Source organism: Carassius carassius, chromosome 34 (genome assembly GCF_963082965.1).
Source record: "Carassius carassius chromosome 34, fCarCar2.1, whole genome shotgun sequence".
In the NCBI taxonomy this organism is placed as follows: domain Eukaryota; kingdom Metazoa; phylum Chordata; class Actinopteri; order Cypriniformes; family Cyprinidae; genus Carassius; species Carassius carassius.
In genome coordinates this window covers 22007526-22030139 of record NC_081788.1, presented here as the reverse complement: position 1 = coordinate 22030139, position 22614 = coordinate 22007526, and the positions used below count along the sequence as shown (strand labels likewise).

Here is a 22614-nt window from a genome sequence, read left to right as displayed (position 1 = left end):
TTTTCAAAACTGCTTGCTTTTTTAGCCATTTGTTGCCCCCGTGCCAACTTTTTTGAGACCTGTAGCAGGCATTAAATTTTAAATGAGCTAATTAAGTGGATAAAAGTGTAAAATTTCTCAGTTTAAACATTTGCTACGTTATCTATGTTCTATTGTGAATAAAATATTGGCTCATGTGATTTGAAATTCCTTTAGTTTTCATTTTATTAAAATTTAAAAAACGTCCCAACTTTTCCGGAATTCGGGTTGTATATATATATATATATATATATATATATATATATATATATATATATATATATATATACAGTACAGACCAAAAGTTTGGAAACATTACTATTTTTTATGTTTTTGAAAGAAGTTTCTTCTGCTCATCAAGCCTGCATTTATTTGATCAAAAATACAGATACAAATGTTATATTGTGATATATTATTACAATTTAAAATAATTGTTTTTAAATTTATTATACTTTAAATTATCATTTATTTCTGTGATCCAAAGCTGAATTTCATTATCACATGATCCTTTAGAAATCATTCTAATATGATGATTCATTATCAAAGTTGGAAACAGTTCTGCTGCTTAATATTTTTTCAGAACATGTGATACTTTTATAGGATACTTTGATTAATAAAAAGTAAAAAAAAAAAGAAGCTATGTTTTTAAAATATAAATATTTAGTAATAACAATATACACTACTGGTCAGTAATTTGGGGTCAGTAATTTTTTTTTTCTTTCTTTAAAAAAAAAATCAATACTTTTATTCAGCAAGGATGTGTTAAATTGATAAAAAGTGATAGTAAAGAAAATATATTATTAGACTTTTTTTTTTTTTTTGAATGCAGTTCTTTTTAACCTTTTCTTCATCAAATATATTAGACAGCAGAACTGTTTCCAACACTCATAATAAATCAGAATATTAGAATGATTTCTAAATGATCATGTGATAGAGTGGATGTTACATGTGACACTGAAGGCTGGAGTAATGATGCTGAAAATTCAGCTTTGCATCACAGGAATAAATTATTTTTTAAAAAGTATATTTAAATAGAAAACTATTATTTTAAGTTGTGATAATATTTCACAATATTACAGTTTTTTCTGTATTTTTGATCAAATAAATGCAGGCTTGATGGGCAGAAGAAACCTCTTTCAAAAACATAAAAAATAGTAATGTTTCCAAACTTTTGGTCTGTACTGTATATATATATATATATATATATATATATATATATATATATATATATATATATATAAATATTGATTATTAAATATTTATGGTGTTTATGGCACTGGAAAAAAGAGCATTTTAATAAAAAAATATATATATTTAATTTAATTTGAATAGTTTAATTTTTTAGACTTTAGATCTGTCACATTGGAGAACTTTTGAGTGCAAGTAAAAACTTCAACTTGAAATATCAATAAGTATTCAAATATGTTTTGAATTCAGTTTTGTTACATTTTAGATGCTTGTTTTGAACAAATATGAACACTTGTGAAACGAGCAACTTTTAGTATCTCAATTGAAAAGCAGTTTATCCTATCCCGAACCACACTTGTCAGAACAATCACTGCATGCTTGGAGGATAAAGCTCCTGATTCTGGCTTTTCACATAGAACTGTTCTTACAAAACTATAATATGTTTTTTTAAGCTGATTACTATGATTACTGTCTAGTGACATAGTTTCATGTACAGTTTACCAGCACAGAAGCTTGTGTTATCGACATGGCAGTTGAATGCGAGAAAGCCAGACAGGTGTTATTGGATTATGGGATGAGGTCAGACTAGTGACGTGGACATTTTCCTCACACAAAGCTCTCTTAGTTGGGGTCAGTCAAGCTGTCAGTTTCCTCAGGACACCATGGCTAGTGAATCTCCTGGTGGTTCTCCTCTTCCTCTCTTTCTTAGCACTTTCACTTGGAATGGCAGTCAGCTTGATATAAACTCACTGAAATGCAAGAAAAGGAAATGCTGGTTCAAGTCACGCAGGTACATAAAACTTGCACATTAGACAGATATATGGTTTACAGTGTACATTTTTAATCGGCTAACAGTATGCACAAGTTACAAGCTGTATTCGTAACTGTGTAAGTGTTTTATTGCATTCATTTTGAGTAATGGTGCTCCAGTCAGGATTTCTGGAGCCGTTTTTTTTGTTGACAATATAATTGTCACCTAGATGTTTGATCATGCAGTGCATTCTTGTTTTTACAATGGGGCAATTGTTGCTAAATAGCTTACACAAAGCACAAGCCTGATTTAATGAGCTGTATGTGAGGTGGCCTTATGCTTTGAGTGTGCATGAGCGCACCGTCTTTAGGAGAGTGCGCACGAGTGCTAAATAGTTTAAACACTGGCCAGACTTTCAAAATTCAGAAATTCAAATTATAAACTTTAGTCACAGTGTGACAGTGCCTTGATTGTGCAAGTGACAATTCCTGTGTCAACTGTGCAGCTTGTTTATAGTGCAAACGTGAATTGGTGATTTGAGCATGCAGTGATTCACTCATGCTGTTTGTGAAATTACATCTTATTGAAAGTTTTCAAATTACTTTGAAGTTATTTAAAAAAAAAAAAATGAATTGTATCTCACCATTTTATAATTATTTTGCCCACGCCAGACAGAGATTGAGATTTTTTTTTTTAGTGGTCATCTGTCTTAAGGATTCATCATGCTTAATTTCTAGTGTATATTATTGTAATTTCTCTTGGGTAAACAAGTAAACATGATAAAACTCACTGGGATACATTATATAATTGAACTTTGTCTTAAGCTGCATAAATGACAAATGGGTCATGTTGATATCGGGTTTAGTTGTCACATGTTTTATATGTTTGTAAAATTGTTTATTCAAATTTCTGCTGGCTGAACAAAATAAATAAATAGTAGCATGCTATTTTTGTATGTTACCCTGTCCAATTTCCATTTTTCATCTCTCTATTGCTAATTTATTTTTAAATTTACTTACCCTTTTATAGTGGCAATTTGTATTTACAATTAACTGATTATAAGTATTTTTTTCATTTATATATTTTAATTTATATATAGATTGCAAATTTATATATTTATGTCGTGCCATGAAAATAGTCATTGTTGTTGATTTGGCAATAAAAATGAATATTGTTTAAAAGTTTCAGAAAAGTTTTAAATACATTTTAAATTTGGAATATGTCCCCTATTCCCTTTTCAAAAAATGCATTTACTCGATACAGTGTGACAACATGCCCCTACTTCAATTTAGCATAAACGTTATCATTTTTCCTGGCAATAATAGAGGAAATGTTCATCAGCTTTTTTGTAGTTCAAAGTACTTCATAGTATGTGTTTAAATAGAAACCCAAGCCTTAGTAATATTTACCAGGGTAAAAAGTGTGGCAGCTTGCCCCAGTGAATTGGTTAATTCCACTTGAAATTAACACTTAATTGTGTTTACAATCTGTAATTGACTTTGTTTAGAGATGTTCTTGATTTTATCTAGTACTATCTGCTTTAATTTCTTATGAAATAAGGGGGGCAATGATACACACAAACTTATATCAGCTGTTGATAGCCTGTGATATTTACTTTGCTGTTTCTATAAATAGACAAACACACAGTCACCATGAAAATCTTTTTTTTAGTTAGTTGTCATTTAGAACCGACTAATTTCTCCCAAACCAATTACTTCATCATCAGACATCTGTAAATTTTTTAGATATGATCAAGCTTGTTTTCTAAATGTTTATTGAAACCATTGAATGAGCTGAGCTGCAAGTTATAGTCCCTGCTTCGCTGTCATTGGTTGACACATGTGTCACTGCACCTCCTAGGCATAGGCGGAAATCTCCCCCCAATGATGCTTGTATAATTGTTAATTGAATTCTAAAAGACCCCCCCCCCCCCATCTGAGGGTTGTCCTCCCTAAAGATGATGTATAAATGATAATAATATAAAAATAAGATGATGGTTTTATAGCACCCCCTTAACTGTTAGACGAGATTTATGCCCCTGCCCTTAGGGCTCATGTGTTATTGTGTGAACTGTTAGTTGCAGCGGGGGACTAGCTGCCACAAACTATACAAGCACAGCCACATGTGTTCAGATTTTTGTTGTAGAGTTTTCGAATTGAAAAGTGATACATGACGTTAAATGACTCTTGTATTATTACATGCTGGTCATTGCACAGTATGTAAAAGTGCTTTAAATAAATTAATAAATTTGAATTTTTAAGCTACACAGGTTATGCAATTTCTGCATGAATTCATAGGCTACTACTGGACAACTCATTCCCACCACTTTTAGGGAGTATAAACATCTGTTGGGATCACTTACCTTTCATTTTCCCCTGTTATCTGAAACCTCACGAGTTGAGGTGTTAAGTTGCCTCCTCCTACCCCCGACTACGTCATGACTACACGAGTCCAAGCAGTGAGCCCTGCAGCCAGCCAGGAAGGGAGGGAGGAAAGTACACAGGGTGGGAGTTTCAGGACAGATAGCGAGTGGGGGAGAGGCGGATTTTCTTGCATTATAGCAGTCGGTTGCTGAGTGACAGAAACACTGGAACGCCTGTCTGGTCAGTTTGAGAGTCCCGGGACGGACAAGAGGGGCTCCTGTCAGTCGAACTAACAGAGGCAGGGCCATCTCGACAGAGTTATGTTCATGCTTGGAGACACACGTGAGGACTGAAAACAAACACACGTTGCTGGGATTTGCTGTAGCCGCTAGCAGAGGGAAATCCACGTCCAGAATGAGCATTATCATGAAGCCCCGGTCACGTTCCACCAGTTCAATTAAGAACACAGACGGGTAAAGGAGAACTTTTGACTAGCTCCTTCTGCCTCCCTTAACCCATTACCCTGTGCTTGCTGTTTCTTTCTCCCTCATACATCAATCATTTGACTTTCCATATCTCTTTTTAACATCTTGTGCAACTCTTTGCTTCCACTCAAGTTTTAAACCCCTTTTGTTTTTCCACTTACCTTACACAAATTGAGTTTCACGCTGCCTAAGGAATTTCATTTACTCTCTGTGTCCAACTGACTTTTTAAAGTGTAACTTTGATTTTTGTTTGACTAAAAATTCTTCGATGCTTTATATTGCCTGCTTGTCAATTAAGGATAAAGATTTAGTCAATTTTAAATAATCAAAATGTAATATTTAGATCGCTTTAAGGTGTTTTTCATTTTAACTAAATTTGTATTGCTTTTTTTATACATATGAAAATGTAAGGAAACCTTTATACACTTTTCACCTGAATATTCTAATGAAATATAATAATTATATTACATATTATAAATAAATTATATTAATTCTAAGTATATAAATACGTTTTTTTATTTAATGATTTTAATAGTAAGAGCTGTAAATAAATGAAAATCTGATTGCTTTTATGCAGTTACCACCTATTGTACTGTACATGCAAATGATTGTATTAACAATACTATATCCAAAATGTTTGTGCAGTCACCTTAAAAAATAGTTTAAAGGCAAAGAGGCAGACTGATATTTTTGCACGAGAAGGCTTCTGCTGGATTGCAGCATATTTGCAAGCAGTGCCAGAGGGCAGATACCTCACCCTTGTTTCTCTTGTCCCATCTTGTTCTCCTTTTGTATTTGCTTATTTTAGAAGCAAGTGATGTTTTTTTTGTGGAGAACTGATTTTGGTACAACAGCTTTGTCTGTATAAATGCACTGTGTACATGAAGAAAAATTTGAGCAGTCATCTGTCACTGCGAACTCAGAGATATTGCATATTGATGATTCACAGGATTCACCCCCCCCCCCCCCCACCGTTCATGGAATGCTCCGTGTCCATGAATAATGGCTCTTAGCTAAGCAAACACAGCCTTGCTTTAAGAATGTTTAAGTGTATGTTTGTGCATGTGTGTGTGTGTGTGAAAATGATTAAGAAGTCAGGATGGAGGAAATCTCACTGACATCTTATTGATGTCATCAGTGTAGAGAACGATGTGTGTGTCAGTATGTGTTTTCTTCACCTCATATATTGACCCTATTGTCTGCAGTTCCTGTTTGTTTTGCTTTATTGTAATGCATGAGAGTGACTCACTGCATGTCATACACAACAGTCATTAAGTGACACCTCTTTTCCTGTCATTAATACTATTGTTATTTGGGTTACTCTAATAAAATATTACCATCATTTGAATTAAAATACTGCACTTAGCACTTTGTTAGACAAACATCACATCAAGAGTCTTCCAATTACAACGGCTTTTATGTGTCAAAGTGCAATGTAGCATATGTGTTTCTCTTGTCAGCAACGGTTGCTATATATGGCTGTCTCTCCTTTTCTGTTAATTTCATTCTGAAGATTTAGGTTATTACTGGAGGTGACAACTACTTTTTACAAGCAAACTAACTCAAATAATTGAGGTACATTGTAAAAAAAAAATATCATAAATTGAGAGAACTTAAAAACTTCAGGGTTTCAGGATTTTTATAGTTTACTTATTTAATTCTGGACTCTGACTAGGTTATGCAAGGGTTTCACCTTTTTCGCCTTCAACCAACTGTGTGCTCAGTTTTGCTGTTCCACTTTTTGAATATCTCAGGATCAGACTAGGGCTGCAACGATTCGTCGACGTTGTCGACAAAAATCGATAATAGAAATAGTCGACAATGAATTTCATTGTCGAAGTTGTCGCCAGACATGTTTTTTCCGACCGAGTGAGGCATCTCTCTTCATTACAATCTCTGCCGAGAGTCGCACATGCGCATTAGCTTCTCTGCTGAGCGATAACATACAGAAATGGCGGCGTCCAACGCAGCAGCTGCGCGTACCAAAATATCTAAAGTTTGGGAGCATTTTAGCCTGGATACGGCGAATAAAAAGATTACCTGCATGGTTTGCAAAGCAGTCCTTGCGTATCACGGCAGCACCTCGGTGATGCATGAACATTTAAAGAGAAAGCACGTCGGACAGTTGAATGAAACCGGAGTTTGACTCGCCTCGGTCAGATTTAAATAACATGGAAGCCAATGCGTTTTGTTTTGGATGTACATTGTACATTTGTGACCCTGGATCACAAAACCAGTCTTATGTGTAATTTTTTTTAAATTGAGATTTATACATCATCTGAAAGCTGAATACATAATCTTTCCATTGATATATTGTTTGTTATGATAGGATAATATCTGCTCCCAGAAGAGCGCAAGTCTCACACGAGACCATGTGGATATGCTGACTTTCCTTAATATGAATAAACTGAACGACATAGCCTGAGCCTCATGTTGATTTTAAACTTGGTCTGTCCACCATGACAGGTTTGTGTCCAGGTAGTGATACACAGTCCATGTTTACAACTTAAATTCAGACGACTCTGAAAGCTTATTTTAAAACCGTTAGATTTCATAATGTTGAGACGAGTTGTAAAGCTCTTTTGCAACAGATTGACCACTGAATGTATCTCACAAAATGCACTTAATATTTTTGTTTACTGTTTTATTGCTGCTAATGTGCCTGCCCCTGGTTTACAGGAAGAAAATGTTTACTTGATTTTAATTAATTTTTTCTTATAAAACAAATGTGCCTGTCCTTTATAAAAATGATAGAGTTTCTTTATTTATGCATTTATATCTATACTGACCGAGCGCTGTGCCTAATTGGTTTTAGACAGGGCATTTTTATTTACTTTTAGTATAAATCGGCCTATCAGCAGCAAAGTTCAATAAAATATGCAATTTTCATTGAAGTACCCCCTTCTTTCTTGTGTTTACTATCATTTTCCACAGAATTAAAGCAATCTCATGCTAAATTTTAGGAAAAAATTATAATTATTCGATTAGTCGACTAATCGTTTCAATAGTCGGTGACTAGTCGACTATTAAAATAGTCGTTAGTTGCAGCCCTAGATCAGACTACATATTTCCTGTGCCTTTTTGTTCTTCTCTTATGCTCTAATGGACCACATGCTATTAAATGTAGCTTGGGAGGGTAGGAAGTCACTTACCAGTTCATCATCCATCAACTTTTAACATTAGAGATTATTTATTTATTTTTCTATAGTTTTGGAATCCCAAATATGTACTCAGGTTTAGTTTCAGTTTTTCCCAGTTAGGTTTATTTTTTATTTCAGTTAACAGAAATGTTTTGCACCTGGTTTACATTTCACAAGACATTCATGAGCAAGTCGTTTCTGTTGTCATTTTCTTTTTTCTTTTTTATATAAATATTAGTGCTCAAAGTATAATTTAAGTTCCTTTGAGAACTCTATGAACTCTGAGCATTGTTAGTGTTGACTGCCATTCTAATCGGAAAGAATTTGGTTTAGTACCAAAAACAATTAGTTGGGGAACTGCCAGTCTCAATTAAAGTGGCTACACATCCAAAAAAGGATTGGACAGGGTGTTCGCAACAACAGAGCTAGCCAGTTGGACATCTGATGCCATAGATAGTGTAGAAGTGATTGCAGCTACTGTAATTATCCCTTTGATTTTTATGGGACGCTCATATTTAATTGTTCCATGGAAGTACCATTAAATGGATTGGCGTGTTGTCCATAGTCGTTCTTGTAGTTTGTGGAAGAATAACACCCCATATTTTTATTGTTTTAGGTAAGGGGTCTCCAAACTGGGACCTGGAGGGCCGGTGTTCTGCAGAGTTGAGTTCCAACCAAAATAAAATACACCTGAACCAGCTAATTAAGGTCTGACTAGGCATACCGTCTTTTGGATGAGAGGCTAAACCGAGGTCCTGACTATCTGTGGTCATTAAAAATCCCAGGATGTCCTTCGAAAAGAGTAGGCCAATTCACCCATTGGCCTCTGACTATCATGGCCTCTTAACCATCCCCATAAACTGATTGGCTTCATCACTCTTTCTCCTCTCCACCAATAAGCTGGTGTGTGGTGGGCGTTCTGGCACAATATGGCTGCTGGTGGATGCTGCACACTGGTGGTGGTTGAGGAGACTACCCCCCTTCTATGTAAAGCGCTTTGAGTGCCCAGAAAAGTGATATATAAAAGTAAAGGAAAATAATAATAATAATACTAGAAAGTCTAAAAAGAAAGAGAACTCTTGTTGTAAGAAACTAATGAAGAACCAAAATCCATACACCCTTTTAACTATAAAATATACAGTAACCCCAAAAAGTCAAACCTAGTCCCATATGCAAATTAATTATGTTAGAGATTTTCTCAGAACTAGCTTTAACTTCGAACCTTTCTGTGCTATTTTTACTATTTATTTTTAACAAACTTGGCTAATTTTGGGTGATATACTGTATGAAGTCACTTGCCACAGGTGCAGAGAAATGTAACCACAGATGTAGTTCAGCTCATAAACTATGGACAAACTTCAATTCAAATTTCAAGTTTTTAGGTACTCTGTAGATGATAAAAGATAAATGGTTTACAGCAAATTCTCTAGAAGTTCTGGCAAGTTTAGAAGTAATTTCCGCTTGCGTGCTTTGATAATATCTATGCTGTCTGGAGAGATTCCACCCAGCCCACTCCATTATGCTTTAAAATAACTGGAAGTGATTATGATTATCAAGAAAGGACTGTTTAATGTATCATGTGTTTTACGTCACAGAGCACTGTTTGATGAGCTTAGAGTTTCTGTCCAATTCCAGCAAAAAGGTTATGAGTGATTAAACTCAAACCTCTCAAGTATACTGAACTGTGGTTACCATTACAACTTCAAGTTTTCAAGTTCAAGTTTCAAGTTTTTTGAAACATTTTTTCATTTATGAGTGCAACATATATTTCTCATAAGATTAATGATGTACTGTAGATGAGGTTTTTATCTGACACTGATTTAAAGCTGTTTGAAATGTGTTGTGTGTTACTTTATGTAACGAGTTTATTTGGTTTTCATTGTTCCACGGTTTTCTGTGTTTGTGTAATGCGTGAATTAATTATGACATTTGTATGTCAGGAACAAAAACACTTCAAGGTAATTACTCAAAAGTACACACAGCACTCTGTTTTTGGACCTATAAGATGTGTTGGTGTGTGTGCACTTGTGTGTGTTTGGATGTTAAGTGTAGTTTAAGCAGGCAGTGATCTTTGTACAGGGAACAGATGGAGACCTTCACATACTGTTTATTTGATAGAGGGAAATCAGGGGAGTGAAATTAGAGCACTAGCAAAGTGAAGACGAGGAGGAAGGAGAGGATGGGAGTGGTGCATTTTCCTTTTTGTAACTGAAGACATACTAGACAAAGCGAACTGCTCACAACACTGCTGTTTGTTGATGGGTGGTCATATCCTGAAGGGGTCTTATTGTGAGGAATCGGGATTTAAAAATGTTTTATGTCAGATTTTGCCGTCAGACAACAATATGCAAAAAAGAACTCCGAAATAGATGTAAAAGAATAATAACTGAACAACATATAGCACCATTCAAAAGTTTGTTGTCAGTTTGTTGTTTTTTTTTTTTTAAGAAAATTGTTAATTTATTCAGTAAGGACACATTAAAGTCATCAAAAGTGACAGTAAAGACATTACAAAAGATTTATATTTCAAATAAATACTGTTCTTTTGAAATTTCTATTCATCAAAGAATCCTGCACAAAATAAGAGAATATTTCAATTTAAAGACATGAGACATGAGACACAACAGCTACAGAAGTAAAAAAAAAAAAAAAAAAAAAAAAAATTTAACAGAAATTATTTTGGATTAATTTTTTTACACAGGTTAAGAGATATGGATTTATCTTTTGGTGCAATATTAGAAATTACAATATAAATATTTATTATTATTTTGGTTTTAAATATAGTAGGTTTAATGTTATATACATATTTTAATCTGTAAACATTTTGTGGTCTGAGTTTTAGGGTGTGTGAGTAATAATATTAATGACATTTCAAAAAATAAAGATTATGTAAATATACATTTCAATTTATGCTCTCAAGGCTCTAGAGATCTGTCAATAATTTCAAAAAGTGAAAATTTTGCTGTTAAAATCACTGGACATGTTTTGTCCCATCTCTCTAGAATCACAAAGGCATTTTTTTTAACTTATTTATGGTCATTATAGTAGCCCATATTCCTTTTTGTAGCATAAGCATCAATGCTTTTGTGTGGGTTACTTACAGTAAAAGGAGAACCATCTCATTCATAATGCATGTCTAGAGTTGAGAGTGTGAGACGGTAAGCCAGTGCATTCCTGTGATATGACCCAAGAGAGATGAGGGCAGCACATCACCGCCAGCTCTAGTTTTAACTGTGAATAAGTCCGTTCTCAATGAAACACAAAAATAAAGAGTTGGGTTGAAAAAGTACAGGACACAAACTCCAAATGTTGTTTTGACTTCACTCTGTGGTGCTTTGATTGCACTGAACACAGATAATAGAAAGGTTGTATGCGTGAGTTTTGTTGTTGCTGACATTTGTTCTCAGTCGAAACAAAACTCAATCCCCCATTTTACGTGGGTCATGAATCATTGGCCCTGTATGTGTGAGACCGTACAGTCTGCTGAAGTCACTAAGGTGCAGGCTGGCCCACTAATACGGCTTTATCCATCCACACCACGTTACTCATCTCAGATGTGAGCCCGCATGGAGGTGATAATGGTGGCTAAGCGAGAATAAGACGTCACCGTTCACGTCATGAAAATACCCAGGGCTGAGCAATTATATTAATGCTCCCCGGGGATTATGGGTCAGCATGTTGTAAGCACCGTTGGGTGGATCTAAGGACTAGGGAGATGAAGGTTAAGGACGGCGCTCCTGCTGGGCGGGGGAAATCGGGAATTTGCTGGAAGAATTGTTTTATGTGTTTGTTGTGGTTATAATTTGTAATGTATTCACTTGTGTTTTATTATTTTGCTGTTGCTGCACTACAATATTACAACAACCTAAATAAATATGTATTTAAACAAAACGTCACATTACCTTGGATCAAATTTGTTTTACTTAATTTTTTTGTTTGTTTTTACTAGTTTGTTTTATTTTTTGTTATATGTTTATTTGATAAATGTTTGCTATTTAGTTTTAATGTGTGTAGGTTTTTTTTGTGTGTTTTTTTTTGTAATCTTTTTTTTGTTGATGTTTTGTTTCATGTCCTGACAGTTTTATTGACAGTTTATTGAAAATTATTTCATAATTTCCATAAATTGTTTAAAACTATCCTAACGCACATATCCTTTATGTGCTCATAGAGGAAAATCACAAAATTTTTGTCTGAAAAAATGGCAAATCGTAACCGTTGCTTAGGTAAAATTGGTCAACAAATGCCCATATTACCAGAAATTGTCAACTCTGTCAACCGGAGTAATATGCTACTGTACTTCCTCCAATTTTCTCATTTAACATTAACGCCAACTGCCCCATTGTTTTGTCTCCCCAGCTTTGATGTGGACAATGGCACCTCATCAGGGCGTAGTCCGCTGGATCCCATGGCCAGCCCGGGGTCAGGTCTCATCCTCCAGGCCAACTTTGTGCACAGCCAGAGGAGAGAGTCCTTCCTGTACCGCTCTGACAGCGACTATGACCTCTCACCAAAGTCTATGTCTAGAAACTCTTCCATCGCCAGTGACATGTGAGCAAATTTCTCTTTTGAGAGCAGAATCGGTTTAGTAGCATTTAAATTTTTTTTTTAATGTGCATGTTTTATTCGGAAATGGGAGACAAAGGCATAGCTTACAAGTAGATTTAAGTGCAGTTGTCAAAACATTTTTATGAATTGTACATCATATGTGAAAATAAGAGAACGTTTGTGCAGTTGTAATTAGTATTTTGTCCTTTTTTTGCAGACACGGTGATGACATGATTGTTACCCCTTTTGCACAGGTATTGCAATATTAAATATGTCAAAGTTTAAAAGCAGATGGTTTGACAACATTACAAAAAATATAAAAGACATTTTATAAAACTCATTTTTCTTTTCCCAGGTTCTGGCGAGTTTAAGGACTGTCCGCAATAATTTTGCTGCTTTAACAAATGTACAACAGGAAAGGCCCAATAACAAGTAAGTGCTTTCTGTTTAAAATATTCAAATGTACACATTTTTATCATGACACTTCTGGCAGAATTTGTATGGTTTAAGTTTTCTAACGTTGTTTTCATCATACACATGAACACATTCTTTGTTTCTTTTATTTTTTTCAACCAGGAGATCCCCCATGTGTAACCCACCTCCCATCACAAAGACCTCCTACACAGGTGTTGTATCTTTACTTCCTATATTTTGAATATTGCCATGCCAATTTAACATCAGTGTTATTTTAGTATTATTTATACTGCATATTAACACAGTATTTGTTAAAATTTTGAATAAACTTTTTTTTTTCTTATTTTTATTTTTTCGTTTATATTTCTATATATATATATATATATATATATGTGCTTTTGTCATTTTTAATGGTTTTAGATAACTTTTTCATATATTTTTATATAGCTTTAATTTATTTTTATTCCAGTTTTAGTATTTTTATAACAGTTAGTTGCCGAGGCGTCACTTCTTTTATTATTAAAATGTTTAATGTTTAAGTTTTTCATGTAATATTTTATTTTATTTTAATTAACAAAAGCAAATTTGAATGTTTTTGTGCAACTGATTTTTCAGATATATGATATACTGTAAAGAACATTTTTGCTGAGCTTTTCGGTTTTTGTGTTAGGATAAGGGTTGTTTTAATTCGTGGAGAACTGTTAGGCACTGTCTGATATGATGGATCAGGTTATCCTTGTGTGGCACCTTAAGTTTTGTCTATAACAGCATGAAGGCAACCTTCAGTTCGCATATCACAGTGTGCATGTCATGTACTCTGAAGCTGAAAAGAAAAATTGTATAATACATCGTAATAACCTCTATGCACAAATGGATTAAATGGATAAAGATAATTTTTACTCACTTATAGTCATGAGGCACTGCTCGTTGTATCAATTAGCCTCTGTTTCCGGCCTATTTATACAGTTTGCAAAGAAAAGCTTGTTTTGAGATGCAGGTGTTTGACCTAGAACTGTAGTACAGAGCGCTCGCTGGATGTTTAGCTGCAGGGATAAAACGCACCAGTGTTATAGATGTATAATATTGATTTGTATTAGAGGCGGTGAGCAGATGGACACATTATACAATTTAACTCCCCATGCTGAGTTTAGAAGTCATGTGACCATTAAAAGTGTCATAAGACCCTAATGGGTGTTGAGTGTAGATTGCCTGGATGTCCATATACCACAACGTAGAATAGAATGATAACTCTTGGGGCTAAAAAATATGACATGGTAACCAGAAGAATAACATCCCTGAAAGGGGTGATCTGTAAACTATCACAATTCTGGTCATTAGGATAAAAGTGCCACCTTAATGACTAATTAGTGGAGGATTGCTATGGCATGTGTCCTAAAATCATGCAGCTTGTTAAGTATGATCAGACTTGCACAGACAATAAAACAATTGATTAATAGAGTTGCATTAAAGCAGGGATCCGAGCCATATTTACAGACCAGAATACCATAGGGAAGGTTTTTTTTTTTTTTTTTAACTTTAGCCAAATCATTCAAAAGTATTTCTATAGCCTCTTTTTTTTGGCCTTTTTTTTTCTTTGAGATTTTCTACAGATGACCTATCGTGGCCATTTGAAAACCCCTGCTGCAGAAAATGCATATGAACATGAAAAAATAAATAAATAAAATAAATACCCTGGAACAAAAAAAAAAAAACCAAACCAACCATTTTAGAATCCACATAGCGACATGCTAAGAAAACTCTATAAACACTGTTCACTAAAAACAACAACCTTGCATTCAGTTGCATTTTGTCAAGCCCAGTCAAGTTTTTTATACATTTTGTACTATTTATACAAATTGTGTTCACAATTTGAGAATAAAGATGTGATCGAACATGTTTAGAAGAGACTTTTATTGCAATTTTATCTTTTATCTGTCTCTTTTCAAGGTATTTTTTGGTGGTTTCTAGTATATCTGAACAAATCCTCAATATTTTGATGAGGATTTCCTTGCTGACAGGGTAGTAAGAGCCTGTGACCCAGATTGGAGGAATCCAGTCCAGCTTTTCGCCACAGCTCTCCTGTCTTTGGAGCCAGTGCCCTCTCATGGGCTGGTGTATGATGTCGCGCTAAGCATGAGAAGAATGTCATTGACATCAGTGCAGTCTCTTTCAGAGAAAGTGGCACCCCAGCCCTGTGCACTTCACCACACATGCAGAAAGAGAGAGAGAGAAACACAGACAGGCAATTAATAAGATAATGTGTGCTTTGATAAAGGAGTGTACATGTGGCACATGCATTCTGCTTTGTTTTTATAGCTGCTTCCAGTAAGCAACATGTCTAGTATAGCTGCACTGACGTCTGTTTTTTAAGTCTATCGTTATTTTGTTTCACTTATTTTTATACCCTCATATGATCATCGTAACCTTTTCGAAAATACACATGCAGCAGACATTTGCAAATTTCCTTGAAATAATGAAAACAGCACACATTTTAAATGTCATAATGATCCCTTCTCAGCTCAGCAAGTTGAAATGCTGACCACAATTTCAGCTCTAAATTATTAGGAATCTTTATAAACATAAATCTTAAAGCATCCTCTCCAAGAACAAAAACACACTGGACACCGCTAGTCTTTCTCAGAGTGCCAGCTGTGAAGGGACCTGAGCTCCTCATTCTCTGAATCCTATAAAGTTCATGCCAGGTTTTAGCTGAAGTCCTCTCTCTCCTGCATGCAGCGGCTCTGGCAGACTTTAGGCTTCTGCTTCAAGAGGAAGCTCGGCTCACGTTCAGCTAGCGACCCTCCACGGCTGCCCCGTGCTCGTGCAGGGCATCCACTGCTCTGAGAACAGAGGGCAGGCAGATGCAAGCACCTTTGTTCTCTTTTGTGGCAGCTCAGCTTAAGGATTGGAAAAGGGACAAGTCACTCATCTGTTGGCGTCAGCTCTCCGTATGCTTTGCATTTGGGCTCGTATGAGTGTATGAGCGAGTATACGTGTGTGTTATTGTTATGACACTGTATGCTTTGTTATGGGTCGGATCGCATGCTCCTAAGGGCCACAGCACGTTACTCTGCTTCTTGGATGAAGACCGGCATCTGTCACGCAGTGATGGGCCTGCCCACAGCAATTACATTCTCCCTATCCCGAGATGAGAGGTTTCACTCCAGGCTCCTTGACATGTAGGACTATAGATTCTTCAGTGGAGTGTTGTACGACTGACTGTCGTTTTGTTTGTGAGCGGTGTTGGTTTGTGTGCCCTCTTTGTATGTTTTCTTAAGGGATATAGTGGTTCCCTTTTCTCACAAGATCTGACTCCTGATCCTGGTTGTTACTGTACCTGATTTGGATTACGGTGTTTTTGAAATCTTGTTTTTTTGGCTCAATTTGGGGCCCTATCATTCACTGTGGAGGGCTTCAGCACAGCATGAAGAATCACCCATGCGTTCTGTCGGGATATCCCAACATGGCGGTCTACAGCAGTTTGGGCCCTCTGCTGGGAGCCTCAGTTAGACCCCTAAAGCACCTGCGATCTGACTCCTTGCCTCCTTCTCTTCTTCCAGAGGAGGCCTACCAGAAACTGGCCACAGAGACCCTGGAGGAGCTGGACTGGTGCCTCGACCAGCTTGAGACCCTACAAACCAGGCATTCAGTCGGCGAAATGGCATCCAACAAGGTAAGAAGATCTAGGTGTCTTATTTTTTTTTTTTTGCTGTGTAGGATTGCTTGGAACAGTTCTACAAGTTGATGAAGTGCAATTATTGGGTTTTCTCAGGTTTTCAATTTCCACTCAAAATCACAATACGGGCACATATTGTGGAGATTATTTAATTTAAATTTTTTTAAAAAATTTTTTTTTCTTTTGCACAGTTTTATGTTATTTTGCAGGTGTTATAGTGCTTCAAGATCAAATAACAATTTTAATACTTTTATGTTATCACAAATGTTTTTTGTTTGTTGAAATCTGGTAGACCTGATCATACTGTGACTGTAGCCTTGTCAGCCTTGTCAATTGGTCAACACAAGCATGAGTTGATTAACTGTATAAAAAGGCAGTCAGCTCATATAATAAACAACTAAAATGTTTAGTTGTTTTGAAAAATAAGCTGATTTAGATAATTGTGTGTCTCTCTGTTATCATGCTTTGGTGTCTTTTAAGCAGTGCACTGTTTGCAATAACAGCAGCAGAATCATCCTTCAGGCTGCACTGAGCATGCTCACAGTCTCCAGCAAGGCCCTAGTACACATCTAGCATGCTAATCAGCCTGTAGTGTGAATCCCGTCTAGTCCACTTGGCCAAAACACCTCTTAATAAACGAAGATTTGAGATGCTTCTAATATTTCTCAGACAACCAGTCTAAAGGTCCAACAGAGGTGACCAGACATAAGTAACAGAAGCGTCAAATATTCACATTTTCATATGTCTCACTGGACAGACCCCCCCCCCCCACACACACACACAGTTCTTCCTCAATACCCAGTATCCATGGAAACGCACAAGGCCTGTCAGTTTGCTTTGTTGCTTTAGCCCAATAGCAATAGTGGCATATCCTGTACACAACTGCCTCACAGTCGCCAAGCAAATGTTATATCTGTTATAAATATGACTGTTTTTCTGTTGTTTCAGAACAGAAATAGCTAATCTTTTCTGAAAAACATTTTTTTTTAGTTGTGTGAAGATGTTCAGCTGCTATTGTTTTTGAGATTTATTAGCGGTCAGTGTTCCTATTAGCCTGGGTGAATACTTGAATACATCTTCCATTTCAATTACAGAAAAACTTAAAATCTATTTCACCATAAGAATTCAATTTAGATCTGTTTTATAACTCAAATGTATTATTAGCTATAGGGATTACTCTGTAAAAGAGAGTTTCAAGCAGAACTGTCAGCAATAATGACTTTTATTATGTTTTACATACATTAATAATAAAAAGTTATAATTAAGTTACAACTGAAATAAAATATTATTTTATAATTATGTATATAAGTATATATAAGTAGTATTAATTATATTTATTTTATATATTGTTTATACACACACACACACACACACACATATATATATATATATATATATATATATATGAAGCGGCAAACAGGAAATAATTACCGGTATCTAAAATCTGAATATGTAATTAATTGTAATATAAAAATGTAAACCATTAATACATAGAAGTAAATAGTTTTAAGTCTGAATATGTGAATGTAAATTATGAATATGTACTTAGAATTCTGAATATATGAACACAAGAAAGTTGCAATATATAGATATGTCTGAATATATAGATAAAAGTCTGAATAAATAGAATTAAATCCGAAAAATTTGGTTGTAAGTCTGACTATATAATGGTTAGAGGGTCGGACCTGTTACCTGAAGGTTTCAGGTTCGAGTCTCAGGTCTGGCAGGAACATATACTGTAGACAGATGTTCTTCTTACTGCCTTTTTTATGACAACAGTATACCTATGTATCCTGTACATGTATCAATGCAGATATTGTACTATATTAATTATTGTAATTATTGCTGACCATGACATGCTGCTGCAGTAATCTCAATAAAATCTAATTGTAATCCGATGATGTTGTTGACAGTTTCCCTATCCCGCCATGTTGAACTGTGTAGAAAATATTAATAACACTGTCACTTTGAGGACTTTTTGGTACCATTGCCAGCCTTTTTTTTCCCTTTTTTTCCCTTTTTTTTAAGTAAAGGGATAATACTCCTTTTGGTTTAGATTAGCAAGATGCACTTACAATAATTAATAGAGTGCAATATCTGCTTTGATACCTGTTTACAGGATGTATAGGCATAATGTTTTCATTTTTTTTAAATGTCTCTTGGCATGCTTGATAATAAAATAGAATCATATTGGGATGTAGACAATATATTTAAAAGGATTTCTAAACATATTTAGATTTTCAGAAAAATTAAAACTACATATTCACAATTTACATTTATATATCCAGACTTATAATTATATATTCAGATTTACATCTATATATTCATAATTTACACACATATTCAGATTTTTTAAATATATACTCTGATTTACATCTACATAGATATGTATCTATATATTCATACTTACAACTGTATATTCTGAATTATATTTTATATATTCGGATTATTATATCAAGTAGTATATTAACTATATAATGCTATAACCAGGTAAGAACAAAGTCAAACAAATGCTTCAAAAATATCTATAATAATGTAGTAAAAAAAAAAAATTATGTCAACATTTATTTATTTTTATTTATTATTATTATTTTTTTGTTACTTACTGTTAATATTCACTTTTTTTGGACAGTGTCACTTTAGGAAAAGGTAAAGTTTACAGAATATTCTAATTGGTCTGCTTTTTAGTCTTATTTATTTTTGTATTGTATAGTATTGTTGATTTGTTTTGCTCATTTGATTTGCATCTGAGAAATGCCCTTTTTCAAAGCTGTATACATGTTACAGATATTGCAGAAATCTGAAAAGTCAACAACTTGATGCATCATTGTAATGCATCAAAGACAGCTCAGTGGCTTTGTTGTTGTTGTTTAGTCTGCTGAAATAGAATTTGTGCCGTTTAAATTAGAATAAGAATTATTTTGACCTCAGCACTGTTATTTTGAGCTCAAATTGTATAATAAAGTAATGATTGTTGCTTTTACTCTGCAAGACATATTATTAGACTAGAGGGATGGATTCAGGAACAAATCATTATTTAGGCCACTGTCCCAGAAAACCCATTTTCAAGGAATCACAGCTACAAATTGTGTGATTTATTTCCATTTTTAGCTCCAAGACATGTTTTAACACCTTCTAGATGTTCCAACAATAGAAGCACAGTCACTTCTGTCCGCACAGACCCGCAACAGCCTATTACCGTCGGCTCATCTGCTCCACTAAAGCTGCAAATTACTCGGCATCCCACTAGAGGTACACAGGGACCAGAAGTGTGAAATAATCCCCGACCATGTTCTGTCAGCTCCACTGCCTCAGCTCTTTATTTGCTGCCATGCAGTACGTACTTTTGCCACCAGTTCAGTGTTAAGACACTGGTTTTGCTACAATACCTCAGCGACATTTTTCTAAAACTGTACGAGGCCTACAGGTACTTTTTTTAGTCACTTGCTCTCAGGGCACTGTGTGGTTTTGGATAGTAGGCCATTGGAAGTATAATATTTTGCTAAATACTTCAGGCCCTGGCCATATTTATGTGAGATTGCATATAGATTGTTTTTTATTAAATTGTATTATATTATAGTGCAGTAAAAATCTAAATGTGAGTTTTTAGTTGTTGTTTTTTCTTTCTTTTTCTTTTGCATATTTGACTCATAAATATGCGAGATGCATTTATAGACGTCATGGAGCAAATTAACTGTTTGTATACACAAATAAATATACAAGCTTTGCTCCATGACAGCTATAAATTAAATGTTTTATTTTTTATTTTAAAAACATTTTATTATTTATTTCCTGTAACAGCAGGTAGGGGAGGACATCTAAGCGCAGGAAAACTTTAATAAACAAACAGGGAAATGCTAGGAAACTGGCAAATACATACAACGACTGACAAATCACAAGCACTATATATGCACAAGAGAAAATAAACCAGCTTAACCCAATAACAAGGGGGCATGGTTAATGAACTGTCACAACAATTAATGAGAGTTACTATGGCAGCTAACAAGGGCAAGGCACACAGGGACTAGACATGACAACTTTTTTTTTTTTAGCAGTTCCAATCAGTAAAAGAATAAAATGGCACATTTCCCAGCATACGTTTTGCTTTATTCAAGCACTCATTAACAATTTACCAGGACAAATCTAGCACGGCATCATTTTGTTCTTGTTCATCTGACATATGTTCTCCATTGACTCCCCTCTGTGGATTTATGTGAATGAACTTCACTGAATATTTTATGAGTCTGGTTGACACAATGTCCACTTCCAAACATCACGTCATGTCATGAAGATTACCTCACGCCTCCACACACACGCGTGCATCTGTGTGCACACATATGCACATTGTCAATTATGACGTGAACACGCATGGATCCAAACCACACATAATGACTGTGTGCCCTTTTGGGGAGCTATCTGTGGTTTAAAAGAGCTCTCGTACAAAGAAACACATCCTCCATCTGAGCTACAGACATCCAGAGGGTGAAGTGGGAGGGGTCTTGAGGAGGGATGCACTCCCAGAAGATTTACATGCGAGGTCAGCTCGGCCAATCAGCTGCAGCGATGAGCTCATTCTAATCTGGAGGAGCTACCTTATTGGCAGAGCTGAAGTCAGAGACTCTCACCTGAATGATTGGGTGAAAAACAGCCTTATTTGGAAGCTGTTACATGGGCATATTTTCCTTCCAAGGCGCAGGCATTTTTCATTTGGTTTGAGTGCACAGCTCACGGATAGATGCTATCAGACAATGCATTGGCTTCTTCATGCCCTCCTCTGTCTTAGGTGGAATCTTGCCAGGTTTCTTAACAATGGAGTCAGCCATCACAAGGAATGCCCTGGAATTTTTGGACTTTTCAGATGGCGTTTAGCGTAAAATCACAATGTTAGTAAGGGTGGACTAAAAAAATAAGATCAAGCTTTGAGATCGTCTCGCAGAGCAGTTTGTGTTCGTCTTCCCTATCAGCCAGTGCTTTCTAATCTCATCTGCTATCTGGATTTACTCATTCAAAATGCCTGAGGCAAATTATTTGCTGTCAGTTTCTTGGGGATACATTAAGGTAAGCTAATCAATAATGAAATATTGTATTCTTATATTGGAATGCGGTTGGATGGGATGCTATTGTTTATTACTGGTGTTAAGCATGCGGTTACACAAATAACACAGGTTGCGATGGATATTAAGACAGATATGACATTTTTTGTATTTTTATATTATATATTTAAAATGCATATTACAACATAATTACAGTACATAAAAGACCTATGCCTTTTTTTCTTTTTGTCTAGGATCTATCACTGTCTAAACCCAAACTCCTTTATAAAGCATCATCACATTTTTAGTTGTTTGTTTGCACACATTAGTGAGTTTATTTTCGAGCATGCAGCAGTTTTCATCTCCATTTTGTGCCTGCAAATCCTGTTAGAAATGGGGAAAAAATACTTTATATTGTGGCTTCTATCTGGTGTGACCCAGTAGGTCATTTTGACCTGACATTCTTAACAGTCTGAGAGGATTCATATGTTTTGGGTTGTTTGGAGGACTTGAAACCATGGTGAATCTGCTGATAGCCACACAGCTGACAAGGCAAAACATTAAATGATTAAAAAAAAAAGGTAAAATGTTGTCTACAGCAGTGAATAAAAATGGGGGTGTTTCGAACAATAGCACAAACATGTTACACAAAACATGTTTTTATTTATTTATTTATTTTCCCCCAAGTTTTTCCATATAGATGGTCCTTTATAGTGGATACTTAAAACAAGTTATATTTTTCCCCTACACAATAATAATATTAATAATAATAATAATTTTCATTGTTTATCTCTCAACAGTTCAAGAGGATGTTGAACAGAGAATTGACTCACCTCTCAGAGATGAGCCGATCTGGTAACCAGGTGTCTGAGTTCATCTCCAGTACATTCTTAGGTGAGTGTCCCTCAAAAATGTTAATAACTATTTAATATGGATGTTTACATAAATTCAGTGTAGAATAACACCATAATGTTAGGTGGCAACATGCGTTGCATTTTTAA

The 22614-nt window shown here is 35.2% G+C and overlaps 1 protein-coding gene across 7 annotated transcripts in view; it reads left to right on the top strand.

Annotated features, from left to right (window-relative positions):
- pde4d (phosphodiesterase 4D, cAMP-specific) overlaps positions 1-22614 on the top strand; it is a 124978-nt gene that overhangs the window by 96228 nt on the left and 6136 nt on the right. For 4 of the 7 annotated variants that reach the window (XM_059523045.1, XM_059523046.1, XM_059523047.1 and 1 more), the window contains exons 2-7: positions 12302-12493; positions 12708-12744; positions 12846-12922; positions 13067-13116; positions 16465-16577; positions 22414-22507. In XM_059523045.1, coding sequence (XP_059379028.1) covers positions 12302-12493; positions 12708-12744; positions 12846-12922; positions 13067-13116; positions 16465-16577; positions 22414-22507 — 563 coding nt within the window. Of the gene's footprint in view, positions 1-1844; positions 1997-4487; positions 4794-12301; positions 12494-12707; positions 12745-12845; positions 12923-13066; positions 13117-16464; positions 16578-20947; positions 21639-22413; positions 22508-22614 lie in introns of those variants that run through there. The other 3 variants (XM_059523048.1, XM_059523049.1, XM_059523051.1) reach the window with 3 other exon arrangements.